We start from the raw sequence: 24,702 nt of genomic DNA on the forward strand, positions 1-24,702 counted from the left end.
GTTTGTTTATATATTACTTTGGCTTCTGAGGCATAGTCTTTCCTCCAGAGTCTTTCCATTGCTTTGCATTTGCTTTTCATAGTTTGCAAAGTCGGTGAATACCAAGGAGCCGGAGGGCGATGGTTTCTCACCTTCTGGGAAGACAATGGGATACAGATATCCACTGAATTAGAAATCCAGCTCATAATAGTACCTAGGTCAGCCATAGAAGTGGGACTAATAGAGGGCATAGTTTCCATTAGGTGATGATTAAGATGATCCATGTCAAGTTTGTTCCAATTTCTGGACTTAAGTTTCTCCCCCAAATTTGAAAAGGACTGATTCAAATGCTCTACCATAAGTCGACAGGTCACTATAGAATGATCGGACCAGATGATAGAGAGGGTCGAAGTACAACATAAGTTAGATAAGTTAGAAAAAACTGGATCTAGTAAATGACCTGCAGTATGTGTAGGTTCAGAGTTAATAAGTACACAATTCATAGCCGCTAGGTCAGAGGTTAAGGATATACTAGCAGGACAAGACAGATCATCAAAATGAATGTTTAAATCCCCCAAAATAGTAGAATTAGCAGCGCTAAGCAAATTTGGAGAGAGCAAGTTGGGAAAGTTCAAAGCCCATGGACCAGCAGGGCCAGGAGGACGGTAGAGTAAGATTCCTGAAAAGGTAAACCGAGGACTAAGTGCAAGCTTAAATAGCATAGCCTCACTATCTTTCCAGTCAAGTTTTTCAAATTTACAATTATAAACGTTTTTACAAATTATGGCTAAGCCACCACCTAGTTTACCTTCACGATCCCTGCGAACTATAGAAAAGCCAGCTGGAAGCGCGGCCGCTACATCCGGACCAGAGCTTTCATGAAGCCAAGTTTCAGTTAGAAAAACAGCATCAGGATGCTCATTATTAAGAAGATCAAATATATCAAATTTATGCTTAGGGAATGAGCGACAATTTGAACGAAGGAATTTAAACTCTCCATTCTTAATAAAAGTATTATTTGGCAAGCAATTATCCTTATAGTTGTTAGTAAAAGAATGACAGTTAAGGTCAAACTGACCCGTAGTAGGTCGAGAAAGTAAAGTCAAGCCGCATTTCTGATAGCTTTTTTAAGCTTTGTGCAGAGAGCCAGGATGCAGCAAGGAACAGTCAGTTAAAAAAATCAAACCGTAAATCCCACAGTTGTTTGGAAGAATATATGCGAGGGGCAATATGAGTTTGAGCAAAAAGCATAGCCCCTGGGCCCGTACTGGTTCGGATGGGTGCAGACGGGCTAGTCTTTGGCGCTCCTTCGGCGCCCCAGCTGCGCGTGACCGCTGCGCGTCCGCCCCGACTCCATTAAGTAGCTTAATGGGCGGGCGGCGTGCAAAAAGGCGTCAGAACAACTAGAGCGCTACCCGCTCAGAACGCGAGTCCCTAGAATGGTGGCAGGTACGAGTAAACACAGAGTTTAACACACTCCAACACACACTTTAGCAAAGAACATTAGACCCCCCAAATTCCCACACAATTTTCAATTAAGATTGTTTTAAAACGTTTAAAAAATGCGGTAGATTAAGTGCGAACAAATTCTAGGTAATGAATAACCTGAACAACAATACATGTACATGTCTTCAAAATAACAAAACTGAATGGTGTTTAATGTTACATCTTAACCATACTGAATAATTATACTGTTTTCAAGTATGAGAAGAGAGCTAATTGTCATGTGTACAATGTTTAAAAACACCCTCTTTTCTAAATGAGTTGAATTTGCTGAGGCCTATGGACAGTGCATATAGGTCTTGATTTATATTGTACTTGTCTAAATGTACTAGGGAACATTATACTATGGCTATATGAATAAATGTTTGACTATTTTGGGGGACATCATGTTCTTTGTATTCACTATACTATAGATTCCTATACTGCAACCTGTATACTTTTCTGTATATCTCTTCATTTTTTGGTTTATTTCCCACTCTTGGACTTTACCTTTCCTCCAAAATAATAATTTTAGCTAGAGTTCAAAATCATATGAAGTTATCAGATTTTGACTACCGCACCTTACTAGACTTGCCCAATGGCGCCAAAACAATTTGAACATACTGCTTTCAATTACTGACAACGTCTCTTCTAAATACTCAATGGGCACGTCGGTATCAATAATCTGCACTCGGTCAAGGGATGATTAGTATGGCGGACCTCTAACCCCAAATGTGCACCTAGATGCTAGTCTCGTTTCACTTTTTGACGTTTTGTGTTTGAATACGTTGACCTCTTGCATGGTCTGTCCTCAACTTCCTGGATGCCAAACTTGCATTAGACATATGAGACATTTCAGGTAATAGACTACGGTGCATTTACCTGGTGTACAAAATTATCCTCGTTTCTTGATGATAACTGCCAAACCTCTTAAGGTAGGTTTCTTCGAAAGATACAATGGACACGTGAGCATTAACGTTTTACACTTGGTCAAGGGTTGACCAATACGATGGACCATTAACCACACATATGCACTTGGCTGCTGGTCCGTTTTCACTTTCCGAAGTTTCGTGTTTAAATAGGCTGACTTCTCGGGTGGTGTGTTCTCAACTTCCGGAATGCTGAACTTACATGTGACACAAGAGACACCTCAGGTAAATTAACTACTGGGCTTCTGCTTTTAATAATATCGAGAAACAAACATAGTCTTGTGTATTAACTGTTGACCCTCCTATTAGGTGTCTAGCTTTACTCAGATTGTGAGGGTTTCATCCTAGCAATGTTTTCGCTATGTATACTAACTTAGACCTGTGGCTGTGATAATTACCAAATTTTCCAAAAGTGGTTCTAAATAAGTGGATTACCCTTACCAACCTAACAACAATGATTTTACTTTGTGTATCTGATTATGTTGGTCTTTGTTAACAACTATAAACCATTATGGATGCCGTTTAGAATATGGGGGTCATGGTCACTGCCACACCCGAAACACTTGTCACTTTTAGTATATGGACTATGATTAAGGTAACCTTTGACTGTGTTGCGTGTTTTTTTTTTAACTGTCGGGTCTCCTCTTCTTTATTATGAATGATGTAGACCAGTGGTTCCCAAACTTTTGACTCCTGAGGACCCCCATTGAGTCACCGCCGGAAGCCGGGGACCCCCAAGCCAGTTGTATGATAAAATTTCAAATATTAAAAAAGTAATTAAAAAAAAAAACACGTGTGCACACAAAACAAATACTCAAAGTACTAAGGATTTTGGGGCCATATGTACGACCATTTCATTTAGCGCCTCGCAAGTGGTGACACATTGCGAGTGGCAAATTCCAAGTCGCTAAATAAAATGTACAACAGTATGTTTAACACTGATTGCGAGGCTCATTAATATTAATGAGCCGCTCGCAATTTGCAAGCCCATTGGGAATGCCAGCCCTCCCAGGGATGGTGGCCTGCTGGGCTCAACAGACCACCATGCCTGGGACTGCTTTTAAAGAGAGCAGTTTTTTTTTTTAAATGCAGACCGTTTTCCATGCATTTAAAAAGAAAATGAAACTTTTTTGTATCATTTTCTAAGGGCAGGCAGTGGTCCCTGGGACCACTGCCTGCCCTTAAAAAATAATTTTGCATGCATTTGCAAAGAGGAACGGGTCCCCTGGGCACCCCTTCCCATTTGCGAATGCATTACCATCTACTTGAAGTAGGTGGTAATTGCGAGTGTTATGCGACTGTAATTGCAGTCGCAAACCATTTGTACATGGTTTTGAGACTCGCTATTTGGAAGGGAATGCCTCTTCCAAATAGCAAGTTGCAAAACCTATTTAGCGAGTCACAAAAAAACTGCGACTTGCGAAATAGGCTATGTACATGGCCCAATAAACTTTTGCACGTGGAAACCAGTTTGGGAACCTGTTTGCGCAAATAAAAACGGGTCGTACATCTGGCCCTTAGTATTTTATATTGAAGGAATAGCCCCTCTGTCACATGTATTCCATTTGTTTTACAGCAACTCTAATACCATTGTAGGATGTCAGCACTTTACATCACACACATATAGAGACAATGAATCATACATGCAAATCAGTGTATAGAAAATGGTACATAAGGTAAGGGGAACTTCAAGGTGTAGTATTCATATGTCATTCATACTGGTAGGTATTTTTAATGAGTGCTTGGTCTGGAAAAGCACAAACTCAGGATTCAGAACATAACACAGTGGCTAGCAGTGACTTTAACATTAAAAATGTATTTCCACCCAAATAATTTTTTAGCAGCATCAGGATAATGAATGACTGGGGAAAAGCATAAGTTACTAACTGGTACAATGCAGTTTGCAAGCAGCTCTTTGATGACAGTTTATAGGTCACTGTGCTAGATTATGATTGTCACTTATGAAGTGCACACTTACAAAAGAATCTCTGTGACAAAAGCAGTAACCACAGACCTATGCACATAAAATACTGCTTTTTAAAATGCATGTTACACGTTCTTTGCAGTAGGCATATTAACCCTCTGTGCTATATTAGTGAAGTCAAACATGCCACTGAACACAACTTTTATCTGTCTCCAGCAGGAACATTAATCACTGGCATCATCTTGACACTTTTATTGCTGCTCGAAAGCTGCTAATTATACAAGAAATGTTGCTGTGCTTTTAAATCTTCTGCCTACGGCCCCCCTGGGAATGTGTCACGGACCCCTGGGGGTCCGCGGACCCCAGTTGGGGAAACACTGAATTGTAGACCATTCTCATTTTGACACCTTTCCTTTATTTTTGCTGCAAAGTATACCCTCATTAACGTTGGCCACTCCAGATTGTTCAACTTGAGTAGCTAATTATAAATGTGTCTTCCTATTACATGCTGGATCTTATCAAGGTTTCTCCCATACTATGTGGCCAATACCTTAATAATAGAAGGGTCACCTACCTTTATTCTCCACAAAGATATTGGAAAAATTACTATAAACCAAATAATTTAGGTATGTTCTTTATGAGGACAAGGGCCGTTTTCTGTCAGAATGGCAAAATCGTTTTTCATTAATTTTGTTTTGTTTTGACAATAGTCTTAACTGTGTTAGGCATGAATGAAACTTATATTTAACTACGGTGGGTTATCTGTTTATGCCTAAATCTACTAGACCATCGTTATTTATATCTAGTCCTTAGGTGAGAGCTCGTCTGCAGCGGAAATCATAATTTATAAATGTTAATGCATAGAGATTACTAACATATTTCTTTCCGTCTCCTTCCCATTGTTGGATTATACCTCATTGCAGACGCTTTGCCATTGACTATACTGACCATAGTTGGCACAGAGGACGTACCGGTTACGGAAATAAATATATTTTTCAAGACTTTTTCAGGTTGGTTTTACATAAACCAAAGTATATGTAGACTTTCTTCTTATTTACAAATAAATGAAGGGCTAATATTTGTACTCTTTTACTATTTTTATTTAAAGGCCTGTGGCTTTTCTTCTAGCGTGTGGCTATTACTAAACTAGACGCACAACCGACCTTTCGGGATGCATATACTCCTACCTTGACTCCGCTAATTAGGATTTTTTCCTGAATTATAATTGGAAGCTTTGCTACAATATTGCTTTCGTTATAATGCATTTCCCTAGTTTGATGTTGATTATATCTTTTTATCCTTCATTTTCCGTTTAACTTTCAAATATCAGTATATCTACTTGTCACCTTCTGACCAGAAACCTATCATTGAGGTCAGTACTCTTGCCTGGTTTTCTTTTTTCCTCTCCTCACTTATGAATTTCTTGACATATGCCTCTTCTCAAAAGGGCAACCTTTGCTGTTTTATGACATTACATTTCCTATCAACCATCTCGGAAGCTTTGGGAGCACCAGTATATTGAACCACTATACTTCCTTTCGCCCCTTATTTTACTTTTCCCCTTTTTTTAACCTCACCCTCCCTCTATACTTTGATAAAGTAGATCTAAGGGATTGTAATACTTCTCTCATCCTCGTTGAAGGTTTACTCACGTAACCTCTCGTAAATTCCAAGTAATGTTACTAAATACTTAGGGGAGGACAACCATAATGGACCTCTTCCTTCTTGGAACTTTGAGACACGTTCATGATGCTAAAGAGGTGCATATGGCATAATAACATGTTTAACTGACTGTATATGTATACATGTTTACAGCCTTGAAGAAGTCACCTAATGTCAAAACATGTATCGGCTGTCTTTTCCTGTTTTCAACACACGTCTAAAGACAACAAAATATCTGTTTTCCGTCATCAATAAAACACCGATTTAACAGAACAGCAAGTATTTTGAAAGTTGTAAATGGCTTATGTTGGTCTGCTTTTGTGTGCTCCAGTATTGTAGTTGATACAGATTACAGATATTAACCTTTTGGACCTTTTTGTTAAGGGCATCCTTGGTAGTCAGATGTTAAATACCATAACAGCACCAACAATACTTCATACGCTATTGTTTAATTAATAGACATTTCATTGTACTAAATGTAAGAGGTGTGGTTGAAAAAAACACTACTATCCATTCTTATTGCATTGGGCAACTTGTCTGGGGAATAAACCTGTTCCGTTCTTCATAGCTCCATCATTTGTGGTGCATGTTAGAACTACAAATGACTTGTCTCTGAAAGACCTTAGAGAGAAACTAACACCAGTGTTAGTGAGAGGAAATTAGGATTTGCCTCTTATGAGAAAAATATTCCAAAATATAAAAAAATTCCACTTGCTTAACATAGGGATGCTCTAGACTCTAGGAGCCAGGCCAGGGAGGCAGAAACACTGTTGGTTTTGGGGGGCGTGAGGTGCAGCCTGACATCAAGACAAGTTGGCCATAACCCCATTTTCGGGTTTCTTTCTTTTTTTCCCCTTGGTATCCTCTTTCTGTCTGCCCACCCCCTCACAAGCAATAGACTGGATGTAAAGACTAGAAAGGTAGAAATACTATTTCTGTGTTTTAAAGTAGTGCACTTACCCATGCCTGGGGTGTCTCTTCTGACTGTGTTTAGAGAGGACAGAAAGTCTGCAGGGGCCTTCGTGGGGAGGGGCGTGGGGAGTACAGCCTGATGCACGGGTGCGTCGCCAACACTTTCTTTATGACCATTATTCCCTGCTGACTAGTGGGTTTCCTCATATGCCAGGGGAGACAGACAGACTGTAGGGCCCATTATAAGTTGGGGGCATGGTCCAGTGCCTGGGGTGGCTGCACTACTTCTTTATTTAAAAATATTATATCTAGAGTTTTACTATGATTTGTGGCCCCGGGGTGGGAGGGGTTAAGAAAGTATTTTGGGGATGTTTCGAGGTGGAGGGATGGTCCGATGTCAGGGCAGACCACCCCTTTATTAAAATCTATTCCGTGGTGTCTAATGGGCTTTCTGCATGCCCCCCTGGGGTGGATAGAGATGAACACCCCAAATCGCCACAAAGAGGTCAGAATTACTTTTTATTTAAATGGAGATAGTACATGCCTGTGCCTGGTGAAGGGATCCCCCCTGCCCCCCAGTGTCTAGTGAGTGGATCCCTGCATGGGGATCGCAGCCCTGCAGAGATCCATTAGGGAGAGGTACCGCCAGAAAGAGGACTTTGCTCCGGTTGGTGCTCGGGCTGATGTAAGACTGCTTTAGTTACATTGAGAGAGAAGATAATTTATGTTATACAATGCAATGTTGTCTAGATCTTCCTGGATGTTTGTCTCAGTTCTCAAACTGGAAATGCATTTGAATATCTGCATACATTTAAAAAGTATACCATGTAATACTCTATCAAGTGTGCCGAAATAAGCATACAAATGCTGAATAGTTGATTGCGAAGACACCTCCACTGACAGTAAGTCATACATTTGTGCTAAGGATTCCTCTGACCCGAAGCACACTTGTTGCCTTCTATTATAAAGGAAGGAACACATTCATTGTAAGGCTGTGCCAGATACTTGCCACATTCGTTTAGTTTTTTTAAAGGGATTTAGCGGTTCGCGGCTCGCGGTATCATAAGACGTAGAAAGATTGAGACATGCTTTACTTCAATCAGATTCGTTAACAGTCAAGAAAGAAGTTGCATAGGGGGAGGTGACCAGGACAAGAGATTGATAAATGCCCTAGAGCAATAATTTCTCAATACGCTACTGCAGCTGAATAGCCATTAAGTTATTCTGGCCATGAATTGGCGAAGCATAAGTGATTATGGTAAGTGGATAATAAGGAAGAAAATGTCTTCTTGAACTTGTACTACCTTGTATTCCTCACCCCATGCAGGTCCAGCAGATCTTTTATGTGTAAATATTGTATAGTCTTTTAAATATTTGTATTGTATTTTATTGTATCTTTTATGGCCCATGTGGCCGAAATAAAGAATTTTTGGAATTGGAATTGGATTATGGTAAATGATGGATTTTTACTGACCTTAGATTTGAGCGTTTTTTCTGTTTTTTGTTTCGGCTTCAAGGTTTGGCTTCCAGTCAGACAGTCGGCCAAATTTATGCTCAAGCCGTGACGGGCAGGGTCTGAACATAGTGCCTCGTAAACCTCTAATAGACAGTAGGCATCACAGGCTGTGCAAAAGAAAAAGGAGGTGTTACAAGAAGGGTGAAATAATATGACACTAAAGTAAGTGACAGTTTAAGCACTTGCCTCTAGTGGAACAGCTGGAAATCTCAATGCACAACGACTTCAGTTTTATTCATCTGCTATAACACAGGTGTTTTATGCATGCTTATAGATTGGCACATGGAAACACTGCTTCCCTTTCAAAACCTCTCTGGATTCAACAGGCTATGACGACCAACAAAACCTCTATATTCCAGGCCAAACGAGCATCATGCCAGAGTTTACTCCCCTCCATGCTTATCAACAAGAATGTTCCAAATCTCGCCCCCTTACAAACGAAAGACTCTGGCTATTTCAAGAACGTTTGTTGTTAGTGCATCCAATCAAGAATGATTATTCTATATCTTTTCTACCTAGCACAAGTGCCGCTTTTGGGTTTTCGAACATTATAATTAGGGCTCCTGGTTTTATGCTATTTATTTTTTTGACATTTTCGTCTGTATTTATCCATATATTTTTTTTTTCAACTTTATCTGTATTTATCCATATGTATTAAATATGCATGTCATGCTTGAATGCAGGCCAGGTTTCAGTGATATGAATATGCACATTTAGGTATCAGTCTTGTGCATATCCACTGCTGTTTAAGCCCCTTTACTAACAATATTTTCTGTTTTAACCTCCTTACTTATCAATCCACACAGTTATTGGCCTGGCAGTCATGACAAAGTGTATTTAGAATCACTCAAAAAGCATCCAATTTCCAATTTCATCCACATTTAGAAATAAATATTGACAAGAAAATAAATGTATTTATCTGTAAAAATCAGTAAAAACGAAAAACATACAGCCTTAATTATAATCCTCACACACAAAGAAGGCCTGCCAACCTTTCGGCTTGTACACTAGTCCTGTAGTCAGAGGTTCACACTAAAGGCCTGTCTGACGGTTTACTTGAGGGGATGGAGATGGTCTCACATAAAATAATTTGTGAAACTCTCCATAAGGGCGGTGTTTCCCCTCGGTATATCCATTAGTAGTTGTGGAAGGGATTCACTTACAGGAAAGAGCCTCTAATCAAACAAAAATGACTAAAATGCCCTAACAGAAACCTACCACAAAATACATCACAGAGTGTGCTTCACGTGGCAACCTTCAATGCACTGTCTCCACTTGGTTGCCACCTCCCTGGTGGCAACCAATATCTACATCTAAACACAAGACTGTCACAGCTCTTGCAATGTTTCTCAAGAAGTGTACTGTAAATTTACAATTTAACAATATCAAGTGCAATTTTAGCACTTTTTTCGAATTCCTTTTGAAGTGCAATAGCCCCTCCAGAAACTCAAAACATACTTTTTAGGTCTCGCCTAGCGATGCAGTGCATGCGCTGCACGCTTGCAAGATCTATTGTTGTCAATTTAGCTTTGGAAGGGGGACAGGAGATGTGCACGTGCCCGGACAGGCGATGTGCACGTGTACGGCTTGCGGCGTTTGAGCACAACCTGCGCATGGCATGCTTTCACTTTCCCTCCCCCCGTCGGCTCCAGATCATCTCGGCTGGCTCCGCCTCCTTCCTGACAGTTACTCACTTTCTTTGTGTGATAAGTGGCCGTGAAGTGGGAGAGCTTTGTGGAACTTTGCATGTGCGCTGGGAGGCGAGGTTTGACTCGGCACAAAACTTCTCCTCGTCGGATTCTTGGCAGCTGCCAGACGTTAAGAAGTGCGTTGTGATTCCTCGTGCACACTCGCACCCAGGGCACAATGTTGTGTGAACTCTCTCTCCTGCATGCCCCCGGCCGCACGCACAGAACCAAGGAACTCGTGGATTCTCACCCTCATGCGGTCACGGACAATTCTCTCCGGTTTCACAGTCACTCCTGAGATCACTACTGCACACTAACAGTGACATTTACTGCACTTCTCACTAATTAAAAATATCACTGCGCTGCTTTTTAACATGTCTAGAAGACCTCTCCAAAGTCGCTGCCAGCCTCTCTTCCCCAATTAGACTCCCATTGCTGTATAAATACAGGTTCATTGGTGTAGCGCCCTCACTTCACCCATCTTTAACCTACATATTTCCCGACAGTTGCTTCAAATTTACTTCTCAACAACCGACACATAACACACTGACACGATTACTCCTGGGTAACTGAAAGGACACTTCAGAAACACTGACAGAGAACCCTACCCTAACAGAGTCACCAAAGCCCCCCATGTGCACTTTGACAGTCCCTCTCAGGTCTGCATCCCAACAATTTACAGGTACACGGTCCACAAAACTGAAATCAGTCTTACAACCAAAATCCCTGCTAGTCACTTGTACAAACCCTGATGTAACTAAGTCCCTGCTGAAGGAATTACTCTGAAACTTGGTGACAAACATAAGCTCCTAAACTACACCTTGGCAAAAAAATACATTCATGAAAAACACTAGATTAGTAAATAACAATTGCTTTCCTTGAGGATTTCACACTTACCTCACCAGCACTTGAGCCTTCACGTTTACTGACACACTCACTGACACAACAGCTGCCAAACCGTGACACAACAATCAAACCAGTTGGTAGGAACAATGAACTATTTTAATATTTAGTGTTCGTACATCTCCTGGAGCCTCCGAGGACAGTAACTAATGGCCTGTCATCTCCGGATTGACAGCGGTAAAGAGACCGTGGGCTCGCTGCCTGTCATGTTGCGTGTTAACCCCTTCCTGTTTTGGAATCAGGGGTCAAAGGGCATAGGATGTCTGAAAACTTTTTTGTTTAATAAGTAGGCCCCCTTCAACCACCGTGCCATCTGCCTTACTGTAAGAACACCTTTTAGTCATAGCGCTTGGACGCCTCCGGGCAACTATTTGCGCTTTACAAAACGCATTTTCAGTTCATTCATTCATTTAATTTCATTTTACCGCCCTTGGGATTTTGGTGCTAAAACATCAGTGGTCACGTGCGCTCAAAAATACCTAAGTGAAGCAGCCGCATCTAAATTTAGTTTGGGTACCGGAATGCCCCGCTCCCATTTCCTGCATGTTTTTAGCTCCTCGACTCTTCGTTCATTTTAAGCGAAAAGTGTTTCTTTTACCAAAGTTAGTTATTATATATTATTATATATAATTTACCGACTTCAGAAGGAAGAAAGGCTCGGATGGTCTTGTGGGGATTCAAACATGTGACCTTCATATTACTGCATGTTTCAATGGCGATGGTTTAACTCACTACAATATCTGTAACCTGAAATAAATGCAATGTGCGAAGATGTAATGAGCCAAAACATCAAAAAAGAACCAGCAGGAGTCTTGCTTTTAAGAGACCCTGATGGTGTACATGTAGCATGCTCTTTCCAGCTGCAATTTATCCATTGCACGGAGCATTAAAAAAAATACCACTCTGTGAAGGGGGAATCATTTGACAAAGCCAATAGGTTCTCTCTATGTGAGAACTGTTAGCTTTGCCACAATTTCTTAGCCATGTTGCAACATGGCTAAAAGTAAAGAAAACAAGCATTTGCAATGCAATAGGTCTCGCATTTGCTAGATTTTGAGCTATTGGCATTATAAAGGACAATGCCTTTTATTAATGTGTTTTGAGAAACCTGCACTTTGAACTTCTAATCATTGCTTATGAGAAGCAAGGCTGGCAGTATTTGCACCTCTTACTGCCAGCCTTGCTTCTCGTAAGCAAGGACTATAAGTACAAAGTGCGTGTTTATGCACCGCTTGAAGGTTTTCAAAACATAAATAAAAGGCATTGTCATTTACAATGACAATAGCTCAAACTCTTGTAAATGCGAGACCTATTGCATTGCTGATGCTTGTTCTTTACTTAATTGAATCTGTAGCCAAGGTAGATGCGTTTCTGAACCCACTGGAATTTATAAAGAAAACAATTATCACCGTTCAGGTCAATACGTTCCAAAAGCATCAACACACACAGCAAAATTCTGCATCAAAGAAATACTTAAGGCAAAATAACTAATTAATCCAACAACTGAAATCAAACATTTCAACAGAATAATCTACTAATTAAACAAAAAACAGCAGGAGTTTGGTAGATAAATACATACATTTGATTATTAAAAAACATAGAACTGATCTCTCTAGTGCATTAAGGTTTTCCTGCATCTTGTGAAAAATGTCCTGAAGCTTTCTAGCACTTTAAACAGATACTTTGTATGGAGACTTGAAGTGAAAGAGAGTACAGTCTACAAAAGACATATATTGTCTTCTTACTCCTCAAATTTTATAAAATGAAAACCTGAAGCCTCAAGAGCAGCAGCAGCAGGTAACTCCCCAGTACCTACAGGGTGGTACTAAGCCATTGTATCAGAGATGCATACAAATGGCAGGTCTTGGGAAAGCCAGATAAGAGACAGAAGAGGGGGACAAGCATGGTCACATAGATCCTGGTTTGTTTCTTGGAGGCCGCTGTCTATCATCTTGAATTTTGATCTCTAATTGTAATGCTACTTTATTTGTTCACTTTATACTGTATAAGAACAAAAGTTACTTACCTGTAAACTGTGGTTTTCCAGTATTTGTGTCTTTCATAGATTCACATGCTTGAATAATTCCCCGTCGTCGAAGTGGGAGTCCCACAGTACATGAAATAGTAGTAAGAAACATATATACATAAAATATATATACATATATAAACATTAAACATATATACATTAAAAAATATATAGAAAGATATAAGATGTTAAGAAAACTTCAAAGTACCATAGACCAGCATTGACTTATAGAAAGCATTGAGGGAGTGTACACTTTACTAACATATCCGTGTCATTATTTTGTCCATATTCCATCCAATCAGGCTGTAGCACCCTCCAGAACCTTCTCCTCAGAAGCTCAGGCCCTCAGAGTTTCGTAGCACAAGGGTGACCATAGATTGCATGAGGAGAAGAGAGCCTCTGAGGGGAGGAGAAGGGTGGGTCGCATGTGAATCTATGAAAGACACAAATACTGGAGAACCACAGTTTACAGGTAAGCAACTTTTGTTCTTCTCCAGTATTAGGGTGTCTTTAATGGATTCAAATGCTTGAATAAGAATAGAAAGCAGTACACAATAACCATAACCATCATAAAAGGTAACTCATGAAAATGCAATCATATAGCAATATATTGTAAGAACACATATATATATACAAGAAAACCTTTTATGACAGGAGGCGGGAAGCAACAGAGGCTCACCCTTATTTGAAGAGATTTTGTAGCACCGCTTGACCCACAGCAGTGTCCGCAGCGTTAGCTGTCTCCAGACAGTAGTGCCTCGTGAACGTGTGCCTGCTGGACCACGTTGCCGCCCTGCAGATCTGATGCAGAGGCACTCCAGCAAACAGGGCAGTAGAGGATGCTACTGCTCTCGTCGAATGTGCTCTCACCGGAGCAGAAAGAAGCTTGCCAGCTCATTGATGGCAGAAGGAAATGGCAGAAGAAATCCAGCGGGTGATGGTCTGCTTGGTGACCGGATGTCCCTTGCGCATCCGCCCATATGCCCCAAAGAGTTGGTCTGACTTTCGAAATGCAGCCGGACGTTGGATATAGAATTTGAGGCATCGCTTCAGGTCAAGCGAAAGAAGAGTACGCTCAGCAGGAGACTGAGGGTTAGAGAAGAAAGTTTTGAGTATCACAGGTTCATTAAGGTGGAAGTCTGATGGAACCTTTGGAATAAACTTTGGGTTTGTACGTAGTATGACAGCGTCCTTTGAAAACTGTAGAAAAGGGGGCTGAATGGTAAAAGCTTGTATGTCACTCACACGCCAAGATGACGTAAGTGCGAGTAGGAGGGAAACCTTCCAAGTAAGGAATTTCAAATCCGCTGAGTGGATTGGTTCAAATGAAGGCTTGAGAAGCTGAGCCAAGACGAGAGTCAGGAGCCATGACGGCGGAGGACGGCGGATGAGCGGAAACATCCGGAATAGCCCCTTAAAGAACTGGCGAATGATCCGAGAGGAGTATAGAGATGTGGAACCATCGTGTCGGAAGCAAGAAATCGCAGCCAGGACCTTCAGAGTGGAATGAGAAAGGCCTGATCTCGCCAGGAGGAGGGAGAAAGGTAAGATTTGCTCAGGGGTAGCAAGCATAGGGTCAATGTCTACTGAGTCGCACCAAATACAAAAGCGCTTCCATTTTAAATTATAAGTCTTGATGGTGGAAGGAGCTCGTGCATGAGCGAGGACCTCCCTACAGTCAGGTGCGATAGTTAAATGGGTAAACTCAAGGTGCTCAGGTTCCAAGCGGTGAGCTGGAGAGATGCCGGGTCTGGATGACAAATGCGTCCATGGTTCATGGTGAGAAGTTGAGGCAGTGGGCGAAGAGTTATTGGTGGGCACTGAGAGAGAAGAAGGAGGTCTGTGAACCATGGTTGACGCGGCCACCTGGGCACAATTAGCAGGATGTGACATGGCTGTCATCTCATCTTGCGCAGGAAGCGAGGCAGAAGAGGGATTGGCGGAAAAGCGTATGCAAATTTTCTCGACCACTTTATCGAAAATGCATTCCCGCTCGACCCTTTGTGGGGATGCCAGCTTGCATAGTGTAGGCATTTGTGATTGAGTGGAGTTGCAAAAAGATCCAGATCCGGCTGGCCCCACAGGCGAAAGACATACTCTAGAGTTGGTTGGTGTAGCTCCCACTCGTGGTTGTCAGTGGTAGTTCTGCTGAGAGAGTCTGCAAGGGCGTTGGAGATGCCCGGTACGTGAACTGCAGTCAATTGGACTCGATGTTTTATTGCCCATTCCCAGATTTGCTGTGCCTGCTTGGAGAGCAGGTGTGATCTCGTACCTCCTTGCTTGTTTATGTAGTGCATACTGGTGGTGTTGTCTGTAGGCTCCAACACTGACTCTCCTTCCACTAGGAGACGGAAGGACTTTAGAGCGAGGAAAATGGCCAAGAGCTCTAGTCGGTTGATGTGCCACTTGCGTTAGACTGCAGTCCATTTGCCGTTAATGGACAGTCCTTAGAGGTGTGCACCCCAACCCTCCAAGGAAGCATCTGTAGTAAGGATAAGTGTGGGAGCTGTTTCTAGAAGAGAGCGCCCTGTGGCGACATTGGGACGGTGAGCCCACCAATCCAATGCTACCTGTATCCGAGGCGTCAGTGAGATTATGTCGTTGAACGTGCCTGATACCTGTCGCCATTGTTTGTCTAACTCTTCCTGGATTACGCTCATATGCAACCTGCAGTTGGGGATCAACGGAATGCAAGACGAGGTTATGCCCAGAAAGGATTTCTTCGTTCTGACTGAAACCGACCTTTTTGATCGTAGAAGAGACACCAATTTGGAGATGCGTACTTGGCGTTCTATTGAAACAAATGCCTTTGCCAGTTTTGTGTCTATCAATGCTCCCAGAAAAACTTTTTTCTGTTCCGGAAGTACTTGCGATTTTTCGTGATTGATTGAAAGACCTAAGTTTTTGAACACTGACAGGCAAGTTTGAGTGTGTTGTCTTGCTGCGAGAAAGGTTGGAGCCTTTATCAGGCAGTCGTCTAAGTAGGGGTAAATTTGTATGCCTTGCAGGCGTAGATAAGCTGCCACAGGAGCTATGATCTTTGTAAATACTCTGGGGGCGGAACGAAGGCCGAAAGTTAAGACCTTGAATTGAAAATGATTTGATCCTACTTTGAAACAAAGGTATTTTCTGTGTCTCTGGTGTATTGGCACATGAAAATAGGCGTCTTGAAGGTCGATTGTAGAGAGGAACTCGCTGGGATTTAGGAACTGTAAGATTTCTGTCAGTCAGCAAGCGAAATGTCTGAGACTTGATGTACTTGTTTAGTGCCCTTAGATCCAATATAGGGCGCCACTCTCCTGATTTCTTTCTGATAAGAAAAAATCGGGAATAAAAACCTGTCCCCTGTTGTGATCGGGGAACCACTTTGACAGCTCATTTTTGGATCATAACAGTAATTTGTGCAAACAGTTCCTTTAGATGTGCCGGAGGGGGACCTTTCGGAGGGCGGTTGGGAGGAAACTTGACAAATTCTAGTAAGTGGCCCTTTGAAACCACGTCCAGGACCCAACGATCTGACGTTATTTTTGATCAATTGAAGGAGTATTGAGAGATTCAACCTCCAATCTTCGCAGTAGGATGAGACTTGAGTTGTAAAAAGTCATTGCTTTTTGGAGGAATTGCCTCCCCTGTATGTCGATTTTCTCCTGTACTGTCTAGAATCAGTTTGTCTTGTCTGATTCTGGTTCGAGTAACGTTGTCTGTTGTCGTTATAGGAGCGGTATTGAGAGGAAGAGCCACTAAAAGAGGTTGAGGAGCATCGGCCACGTGCTCCACGAAAGGGCCGTTTCCGATATTGGAGAGATCCTAAGGCACGAGCAGTGTCCGTATCCTTCTTGATGGACTCCAAGGCGTCATCCACATGCTTGCCGAAGAGGGATTCCCCATCAAAAGGCATGTCAAGTATTCTGGTCTGAACCTCAGGTCGAAAGGATGTGGCTTTCAGCCAGCCCTGTCTCCTCAAGACTGCAGCTCCTGCCAGCTGTCTGAATCCTATAGAGGAAATGTCAATTGCGCAGCCAATAATTTCAGACGAAATTCTTTCACCCTCCTGCAGGATCATCATGGCTTCTGCCTTGAATGATTCAGGAATAAGGTCAACAAATGCGGACATCTCTGACCACAACTGTTGGTCATACCGCCCAAGGATGGCCAAGGATTTTGCCGCCCTTACTGTAGTCGCAGCTTTTCCCGATGGTATCCAGGCGTCGCCCCTCTTGGTCAGGCGGGGATGTTAATGGAGAAGCTGGATTACGGGATCTCTTTTGTGCAGCCTGCGTAATGACAGAGTCCAGCTTTGGTTGGGAAACGAGGCAGGCAGGTGAATTGTCAGGCACCCTATATTTTTTGTCGAGGCGTGGCAATACAGCCGGAACTGACTTGGGGCGCTGCATAAGTTTTAGTCCTTCTTGCCAAATAAAGTCTATAATTGGTATGGCAAGCACTTGTTTCAAAGGTTGATCCTTGAAATCATATAGGAAGCAATCCTCTTGTCTGGTGACCAAAGGCAAGTGAAAGCGTTTTGCCGCCATTTCCATTAAGAGGTGGAATCCTCCTATATTCACTGGAGGAGATGCCAGAGGGGAATCGGTAGGAGTAGATGGAGTATGAGCTTGATAATTGTCCCAATCTGTGAAAACAGTGTCATCATCCTGGTCCACATTATGATCATCCTCATCAACGTCCTGAGGAACTGGTGACCGAACCGGTGCAACCGGAACTGATACTGGTGTTGATGTTGGCGGTGGAGAGGCCTGCGTAGAGGGTGGAAAACGACGATTATAGTCTTCCAACATATATTGCAGGTTTGAAATTAACGAAATTGGCCCACTGAGCCATAGGAACTCCTTGATCGTCATCATTATCATCATCATCTGCAATGGAGACATGGGATTCTAGATCGCCATCATCATCATAGTCCTGGCATTTTATATGCAGTTCCGACGGGCTATTTGCAGCCTGAAAACTGTCATCTATATCTGATTTGTCGGAGGTATCCTCATCTGTGGACGCAAACAGTTAAGCAGGCAGCCCTGCGGAAAGCTGCAAAGGGCTCAAAACCAGTGGCACTGGGCGTCGTTTCTGGGAAGAGACAGCAGTCGTTGATGTTGCCACTGTGAAGGTGGTTGCAGTCGTCAAAGAAAAATGCACCGTCGACGAGCTCGTTGTCGATGAGGACTTCGTCGACGACGATGGAACTGGTGTTGAAGAAGAGTGTGCTGGCATCGACGAGGTTTTCAACGTCGATGGCAAGGTTACAGCTGACGAGACTGCCGACGACGAGGTACTTGCCGACGACGAGACCCTAGTCGACGAAGATGTTAGCATCGACGACGAAGTACGCGTCGACGATGCCTTCGTCGACGAGTGTTGTTTTTGAGGAGCTGTCGACGAAATGGACTTCTTCGAAGAGATCTTTAGGCCGAACCTCCAGAACCATCGTCGACGAGGTAGAAGATGTCGTCTTCGTCGACAAAGAGCAGGTCATCGTCGATGTGGAGATGGCGTCGACGGTTTTCGTCGTCGTCGGGCGCGCCAACGAGCCCGTCGACGGGCTGGCACCTTTTGTAGAGCAAAAGGGCACAGCAGGAGTCTGCGACGCCAGAGAACTAGGTCCCGTAGGCGTGGAGGCCGGCAGACTCTGTGGGGAAACTGGATTTAGAACCACAGACAGCTTCTTCTTTTTGAGAAAAGGAGAAGGAATCTCAGTCTCATACCCACGCTTAAGAGAAGTCTTAGAATGGTGGGAAGACACACTCTCCACGTCAGACACAGGGTTGTCTGAGGTCTTCAACTTCTGTAGCCACAGAAGGAGACGGGCCTCTCTATCTTTTAAAGTCTTTGCTGAAAAAGTCCTGCACAACTTGCAATTCCTCTCCTCATGATCCGGATATAAGCAATATATGCATTTCTTATGAGGGTCCTCAGAAAAAAGGCTACGTTTTCCACAGGCAGCACACGGCCGGAACAAAGACTTTTTTGAAGAAGACATATTGTAGCAATTTTGAAGAGTTGAAGATGAAAAACTGAGCAGAGCTCAGGGAGACTCCCTTCACACGATGTGTGGTAGAAAATCTGAGGGCCTGAGCTTCTGAGGAGAAGGTTCTGGAGGGTGCTACAGCCTGATTGGCTGGAATATGGACCAAATAATGACAAGGATATGTTAGTAAAGTGTACCCTCCCTCAATGCTTTCTATGAGTCAATGCTGTTCTATGGTACTTTGAAGTTTTCTTAAAATCTTATATCTTTCTATATATTTTTTAATGTATATATTTTTATATATATATTTATATATGTATATATATTTATGTATATATGTTTCTTACTACTATTTAATGTACTGTGGGACTCCCACTTGGACGACGGGGAATTAATCAAGCATGTGAATCTATGAAAGACACCCTAATACTGGAGAATCCATATTCAGCTTTTCCACAGAATGTCAATGGATGTACCAAATACAGACCTGCATAGAGTATCTGCTCCTCTCGCAAAGGGCGTTTTTCCCAGTCGGATAGCTGTTGAGTCTTATCGACCGGTTTCCCAAGAACATGCTGCACCAGAAGGCTCAGGCCCTTCTCAGGCTGCGTGTAGCGTCCATTAGAAGAACTTGGCAACTCTGGAAGGGCATCTATGGTCCTTGCGCTCTCCTGCCTACCACTGTGGCATTTCTGGATCTGTTAAAGCAGAAAAGAGGTAAAGATGGGCAAAGGGGTCCATGGGAAGGAAGGAAAAGCAGTAAATGTTTCCAACTAGAAGGCAAGAAAATAAAAGTCTACCTAAGGGCTAAGTCGTAGGATGCAGGGACTTGAACAGAGAAGCCTGCAACAAAATATCAGCCAGCAACTAAAACATCATGCAAGATGCAAGCTTTCTTTTAGTAACCATATACAACTTTAAACATATTTAAGTACCTTCATTTAAATGTACCATCATTTTTTATTTTGGCACTGAGTCACCTAACCAAAGGCACCTTTAATCTCTTGATGTAGCACTCAAGGGTTCAGAATCGAAAAATTATAGATGTGAGGCAATTCGCTTGTCAATGGAGTCACACGCCATACAGAACATCTTCAACACATGCAGCAGCATTACAAATTGTGTGAACATCAGACCTGTTGTGATGTGCAACTCACTCTAGCGTGTGTACTCTAGTGTACTTTATTTGTTTGATATTTTCTTGACAAGACAAACGAAACAATACATTTACATATACAACAATTGGGAGCATAGTAAATCATGAAGTTACTAAAAAAGACAATTTTGTTTCTAAAATCATTGGTACAGATCAATTTCAGATCTACTTTCTCCATAGGACTAACATAACAAACTTTCTTACACATAAAAAGAGATGTATAAGACTGCTATATTTTTATTGTTTCCGCTTTACAAAAGTATGCCATACAACCAAACAAACAATACAACATTTCAATTGAACCTAAGGATTTTAACAGAAATTAGCGTAAAAACATAGCAGTGTGGACAAGTTTAATCGCCATCTTGTGCAAATAGGCAGTTGAAATCCGATATCCAGAACACTGAGCTATCATGAAACTACATTATTTAAAGAGACAAATTTCGTCAGTACCCTGTCCAAAGAAGAAGTTCAAGTGTAGACCATTAAGGACAAGAGGTCAGAGTAGATCAATATGTCCCCTCATTTACAAAAGCTCAAATAGGCATCAGGCTTACTAGAAGATGAAGATATGCTTCAGTCAAGCATAAAAGGTGCATTGTAGATGTTACCTTCACAGGACTGAGTGCACATGTGACTTAAACTATAGCTAAAAAGCCTTGGAAGCTTCTTAAATGCAATGACTGGGATCTCATATCTCATCTATTATTATCAGGAGAGGAAATGCACAGTTTAGCTGACAGAGGGCAATGGCTGTGCACTAAAGATAAAAGTTGCCCCTCCCTAATAGGTACAGACTGCTTGTAAAGTGATAAATACCAAGAAATTATTCATTATTAAAATAGCCAACTTTGTGCTAAACAATAATTTCATTATTAAATAACATTTAGATCATACAAATAACGTGTCAGGATTCTCTATAGATCCCAAAAGAGAGAGTGATGGAGGTTCTACCTCAAGTATGTCCTCCAAGAGAATGCAACACAAGAAATGTATACTTGAGGGAGTCATCTAGTCATATCTATCCTATTTAGGATGCTCACTAATTCTAGGAGTGGGCAATAAAAAGATTTTTGAGAGGTTGTCTCACCCTCAACTTATTGAGGCATGCTTTATCATTTGATGACCGCTCAAACCAGGGTAGGAATAATGCCGCCCTGGCAGACTCAACCAGTGGAAGCTAATCTATCCCTGGGAGTTCTTATCAATCTCAAATCAGGACAGTACACTAGATCCTATTTTGGGGGGAGACAAGAGTGAATATAAAATATACCTAGAGGTATACTCTTACTATTATTTATTCAACAAGTACCGTTGGTATGTTTAAAAACATTAAAAAGAAACGGTCATTAGGTGAGATACAATGAGTCACCTGACCTAGTGTTTTTATACTAAACATGTTTTGACCTCTATATGAGCCTAAAAAGGTCTAAGGTCTTCTTCAGAGTAAATGAATTATAGGGAAATGGTATAAATGGTATAAAAACATTAGGTCAGGTGACTCATTGTATCTCACCTAATGAACGTTTCTATTTAATGTTTTTAAACATACCAGAGGTACTCGTTGAATAAATAATATGTAGGGTATACCTCTAGGTATATTTTATATTTACTCTTGTCTCCCCCAACAACAGGACCTAGTGTACTGTCCTGATCTGAGATTTATAAGTACTCCCAGGGATAGACTTGCTTCCACTGGTGGAGTCCGCCAGGGTGGCATTATTCCTACCCTGGTGTGAGAGGTCGTCAAATGATGAAGCATGCCTCGATAAGTTGAGACGACCACTCAACAATCTTTTGATTACCCACTTCTAGAAGTAGTCAGTATACCAAATAGGATAGATATGACTAGATGACTCCCTCAAGTATACATTTCTTGTGTAGGATTCTCTGTATACCAAAGGATGAGTCGCAGCCTATTTGTTAGGCTACAGCGCAATGTACAAGTAATTGAACTGGGAACTTCACACTTATTTTACAAAGGATACCATAAAGGTTATTGGGGAAAATTGATACTAGAAAACAAGATAGAAAGAGAAATATACAATAATAAAGTGCAAAAGACCTAGTAGCAGAAGAATAATATGGAGATTTTAATGTATGTGCTATCTCAATCGACTACCCTAAAATTTTCCTAGACTGTAACAATCTCAGTGTCATGTCATAACAGATGTCATAAAGTTCTATAAATGATGAAACCTTAGAGAATTAAAGACTGGAAGTAACAATCTCTTTCTCTCTAGTCCAAAAGCTGTACAATACACAAGCAGATAGGACAGTGTCAGTGTACCAGTTTTATAAAAGGGACAAATGGCCAGAGAGCAGAGCCCTCCTTCCATGTGACATTATAATTCCTCCTACATTTTTATAAACGTGGGCACTTGATTGAGTCTTAACTTCAACATCCACCTTTAAATATGAGTTGCTTTTATGTGCTTTAAGTATGATTGTTGGTGAGCAGTCTGAAAAGACAACTATGCACAGGCTCAAAGGGGGAGAACATGCCAGGACCAGATTAAGGTCCAATTGGGGCATAAGAAATATTGTAGGGGGAAACAGGTGCTATATACCTTATGGAAATCGTGTCACAACAGGTGACTTGAACAGGGAAGGTTGGTCTGGCAAATGCAAGAAAGCTGAGATGGCCGAACTGTGCCCAGAGCAAGGCTTTGCCGGCCGAGTGACAATACAAACAAAAGATGTTCAGACAAAGGTGCAGAAAGAGGATCAATCTTGTCCCATTGGCAGGCATATACAGTTTTTGCCAAGGGAAGCTTGGATGCCAGAATAACATCACATATTTTGGAAGGCAGATCAAATATTCCCAGCTGCCGTTGCACAATCACCATGCCTGCAGGTGGAGGGTGTACAGGTTCAGGTGTAAATATATCTAACCAAGGTTATCCTCAGTCGTTGAAGAGGTCTTGGACCACCTCCGGGTGAAGACACCATTCATGATCCATGAGGCATCGGTGGCTGAGTTTGTCCACTGTGGCATTTAGGGATCCCGCGAGGTGCTGCAGGACCAGGAAAATGCTCTGATATTCTAAACATGCTCAGAGGCACAGAGCCTCCTGGCACATAAACCAGAACCCCACACCACTATTTTTGCTGCAGTACGCTGGTGTTGGTGTTGTCCATGAACACCAGAACCACCCTCCATTTGATGGATGGAAGGAATGCTTTCAATGCCAAGTGGATCACTCTCAACTCCAACTGGATGATGTGGAGCTGAGACTCTGCTGGAAACCAGAGTCCTTTGATCTCTGCCTCTCCCAGATGGCCGCCCCAACCGAGAAGTGATGCGTCTGTCACCTCTGTGAAATCTGGGAGGTGAAGGGAGAGGCTTCTGACACTGACCTAATCATGGTCCATCAGCCACTACTGTAGATCTTTAGCAGTCCCCTCAGATATCTGGACCTGGTTGGAGAGATTCCCCTGATGCTGAGCCCACTGGGACTTCAGGTCCAACTGCAGAGGCTACATAGGCCAACGAGCATGCTTCACCACCCGGGATGCAGGAGGCCATGAGGCCCATCAGCCTCAAAATCAGTCTCAGCGAGATCCTGGTTTATGGCTGAAACATTGGTGTCATAACCTGAATAGGTTGGACTCGTCGCTCCAGAGGATAGGTGCAGAACTGCACTGTGTCCAGAATGGCTCCAATGGAGGAGAGTGTCTGTGAAGGAGTCTAATGAGACTTTGACACGTTGATAGTAAACCACAGCAAATGCAGGAGGTCCACTGTAGTCTGAAGGAGGGTGACAACTGCCTGGAATGAGTTCGCCATCAACAGCCGGTTTTCAAGGTAGTGGAAGATTGGGGTACTTAACCTCTGCAGATGAGCTTCGACCATCGTTATCACTTTCCTAAGAACTCGAGGGTTGCTGGGTAAGGCAGAAAAGGAGCAAAGTGAACTGGAAATGCTCCTGACTCACCATGACTGCAGGTAAAATCCAAAGGCTGGCACAATGGAAAAAACAAGTTACTTACCTGCACACTGTGGTTCTCCAGTATTAATATATTTTATAGATTCACATGTTTGAATATTACCCGTCGTTGTGGTGGGAATAACATGGTAACAGTATTAAAAGCAGTGCTAAATGCTTACCATTAGTCTCCATTGTAAAACCAATACACCTTGTTAGCCTATTCACAAAAAGCATTATTTTAAAGCATCCAAACTATAATCAGTCGGAGCACAGACACAGAAGCACTCAATCCCAGCAGAGCCAACATCCCTTAGATTTCGAGCACAAGTGTAATATAAACTTTGAGATCGGAAATGGTGAGCCCTAATGCGGAGGAGGGATGATGACCTGTGAATCTATAAAATATATCAATACTGGAGGACCACAGTGTACAGGTAACTTGTTTTTTTCTCCAGTATTATATCTTTTATAGATTCACATGCTGGAATCAGACCAGGTAGCAGTATCACATCAAATATGGAGGTGGGTGAGGTGAAACCATCCCACCATGACACTTACTCTAAAAGTAAGAGTAAAATAAAACAATTTGAAAAGCAAATAAAAAGCATCAATG

General features: G+C 42.2%; 1 protein-coding gene across 2 annotated transcripts in view; it reads right to left on the reverse strand.

Annotated features, from left to right (window-relative positions):
- Positions 1-24,702, reverse strand: part of EXD3 (exonuclease 3'-5' domain containing 3) — a 2,383,304-nt gene that overhangs the window by 1,066,483 nt on the left and 1,292,119 nt on the right. For both annotated transcript variants that reach the window (XM_078642091.1, XM_078642090.1), the window contains exons 16-17: positions 19,489-19,699; positions 8,363-8,511 (exon numbers count right to left, since the gene is read on the reverse strand). In XM_078642091.1, the coding sequence (XP_078498217.1) occupies positions 8,363-8,511; positions 19,489-19,699 (360 nt within the window). The remainder of the gene's footprint in view (positions 1-8,362; positions 8,512-19,488; positions 19,700-24,702) is intronic.

This window comes from Lissotriton helveticus, chromosome 5_1 (genome assembly GCF_964261635.1).
Source record: "Lissotriton helveticus chromosome 5_1, aLisHel1.1, whole genome shotgun sequence".
NCBI classification, from domain to species: domain Eukaryota; kingdom Metazoa; phylum Chordata; class Amphibia; order Caudata; family Salamandridae; genus Lissotriton; species Lissotriton helveticus.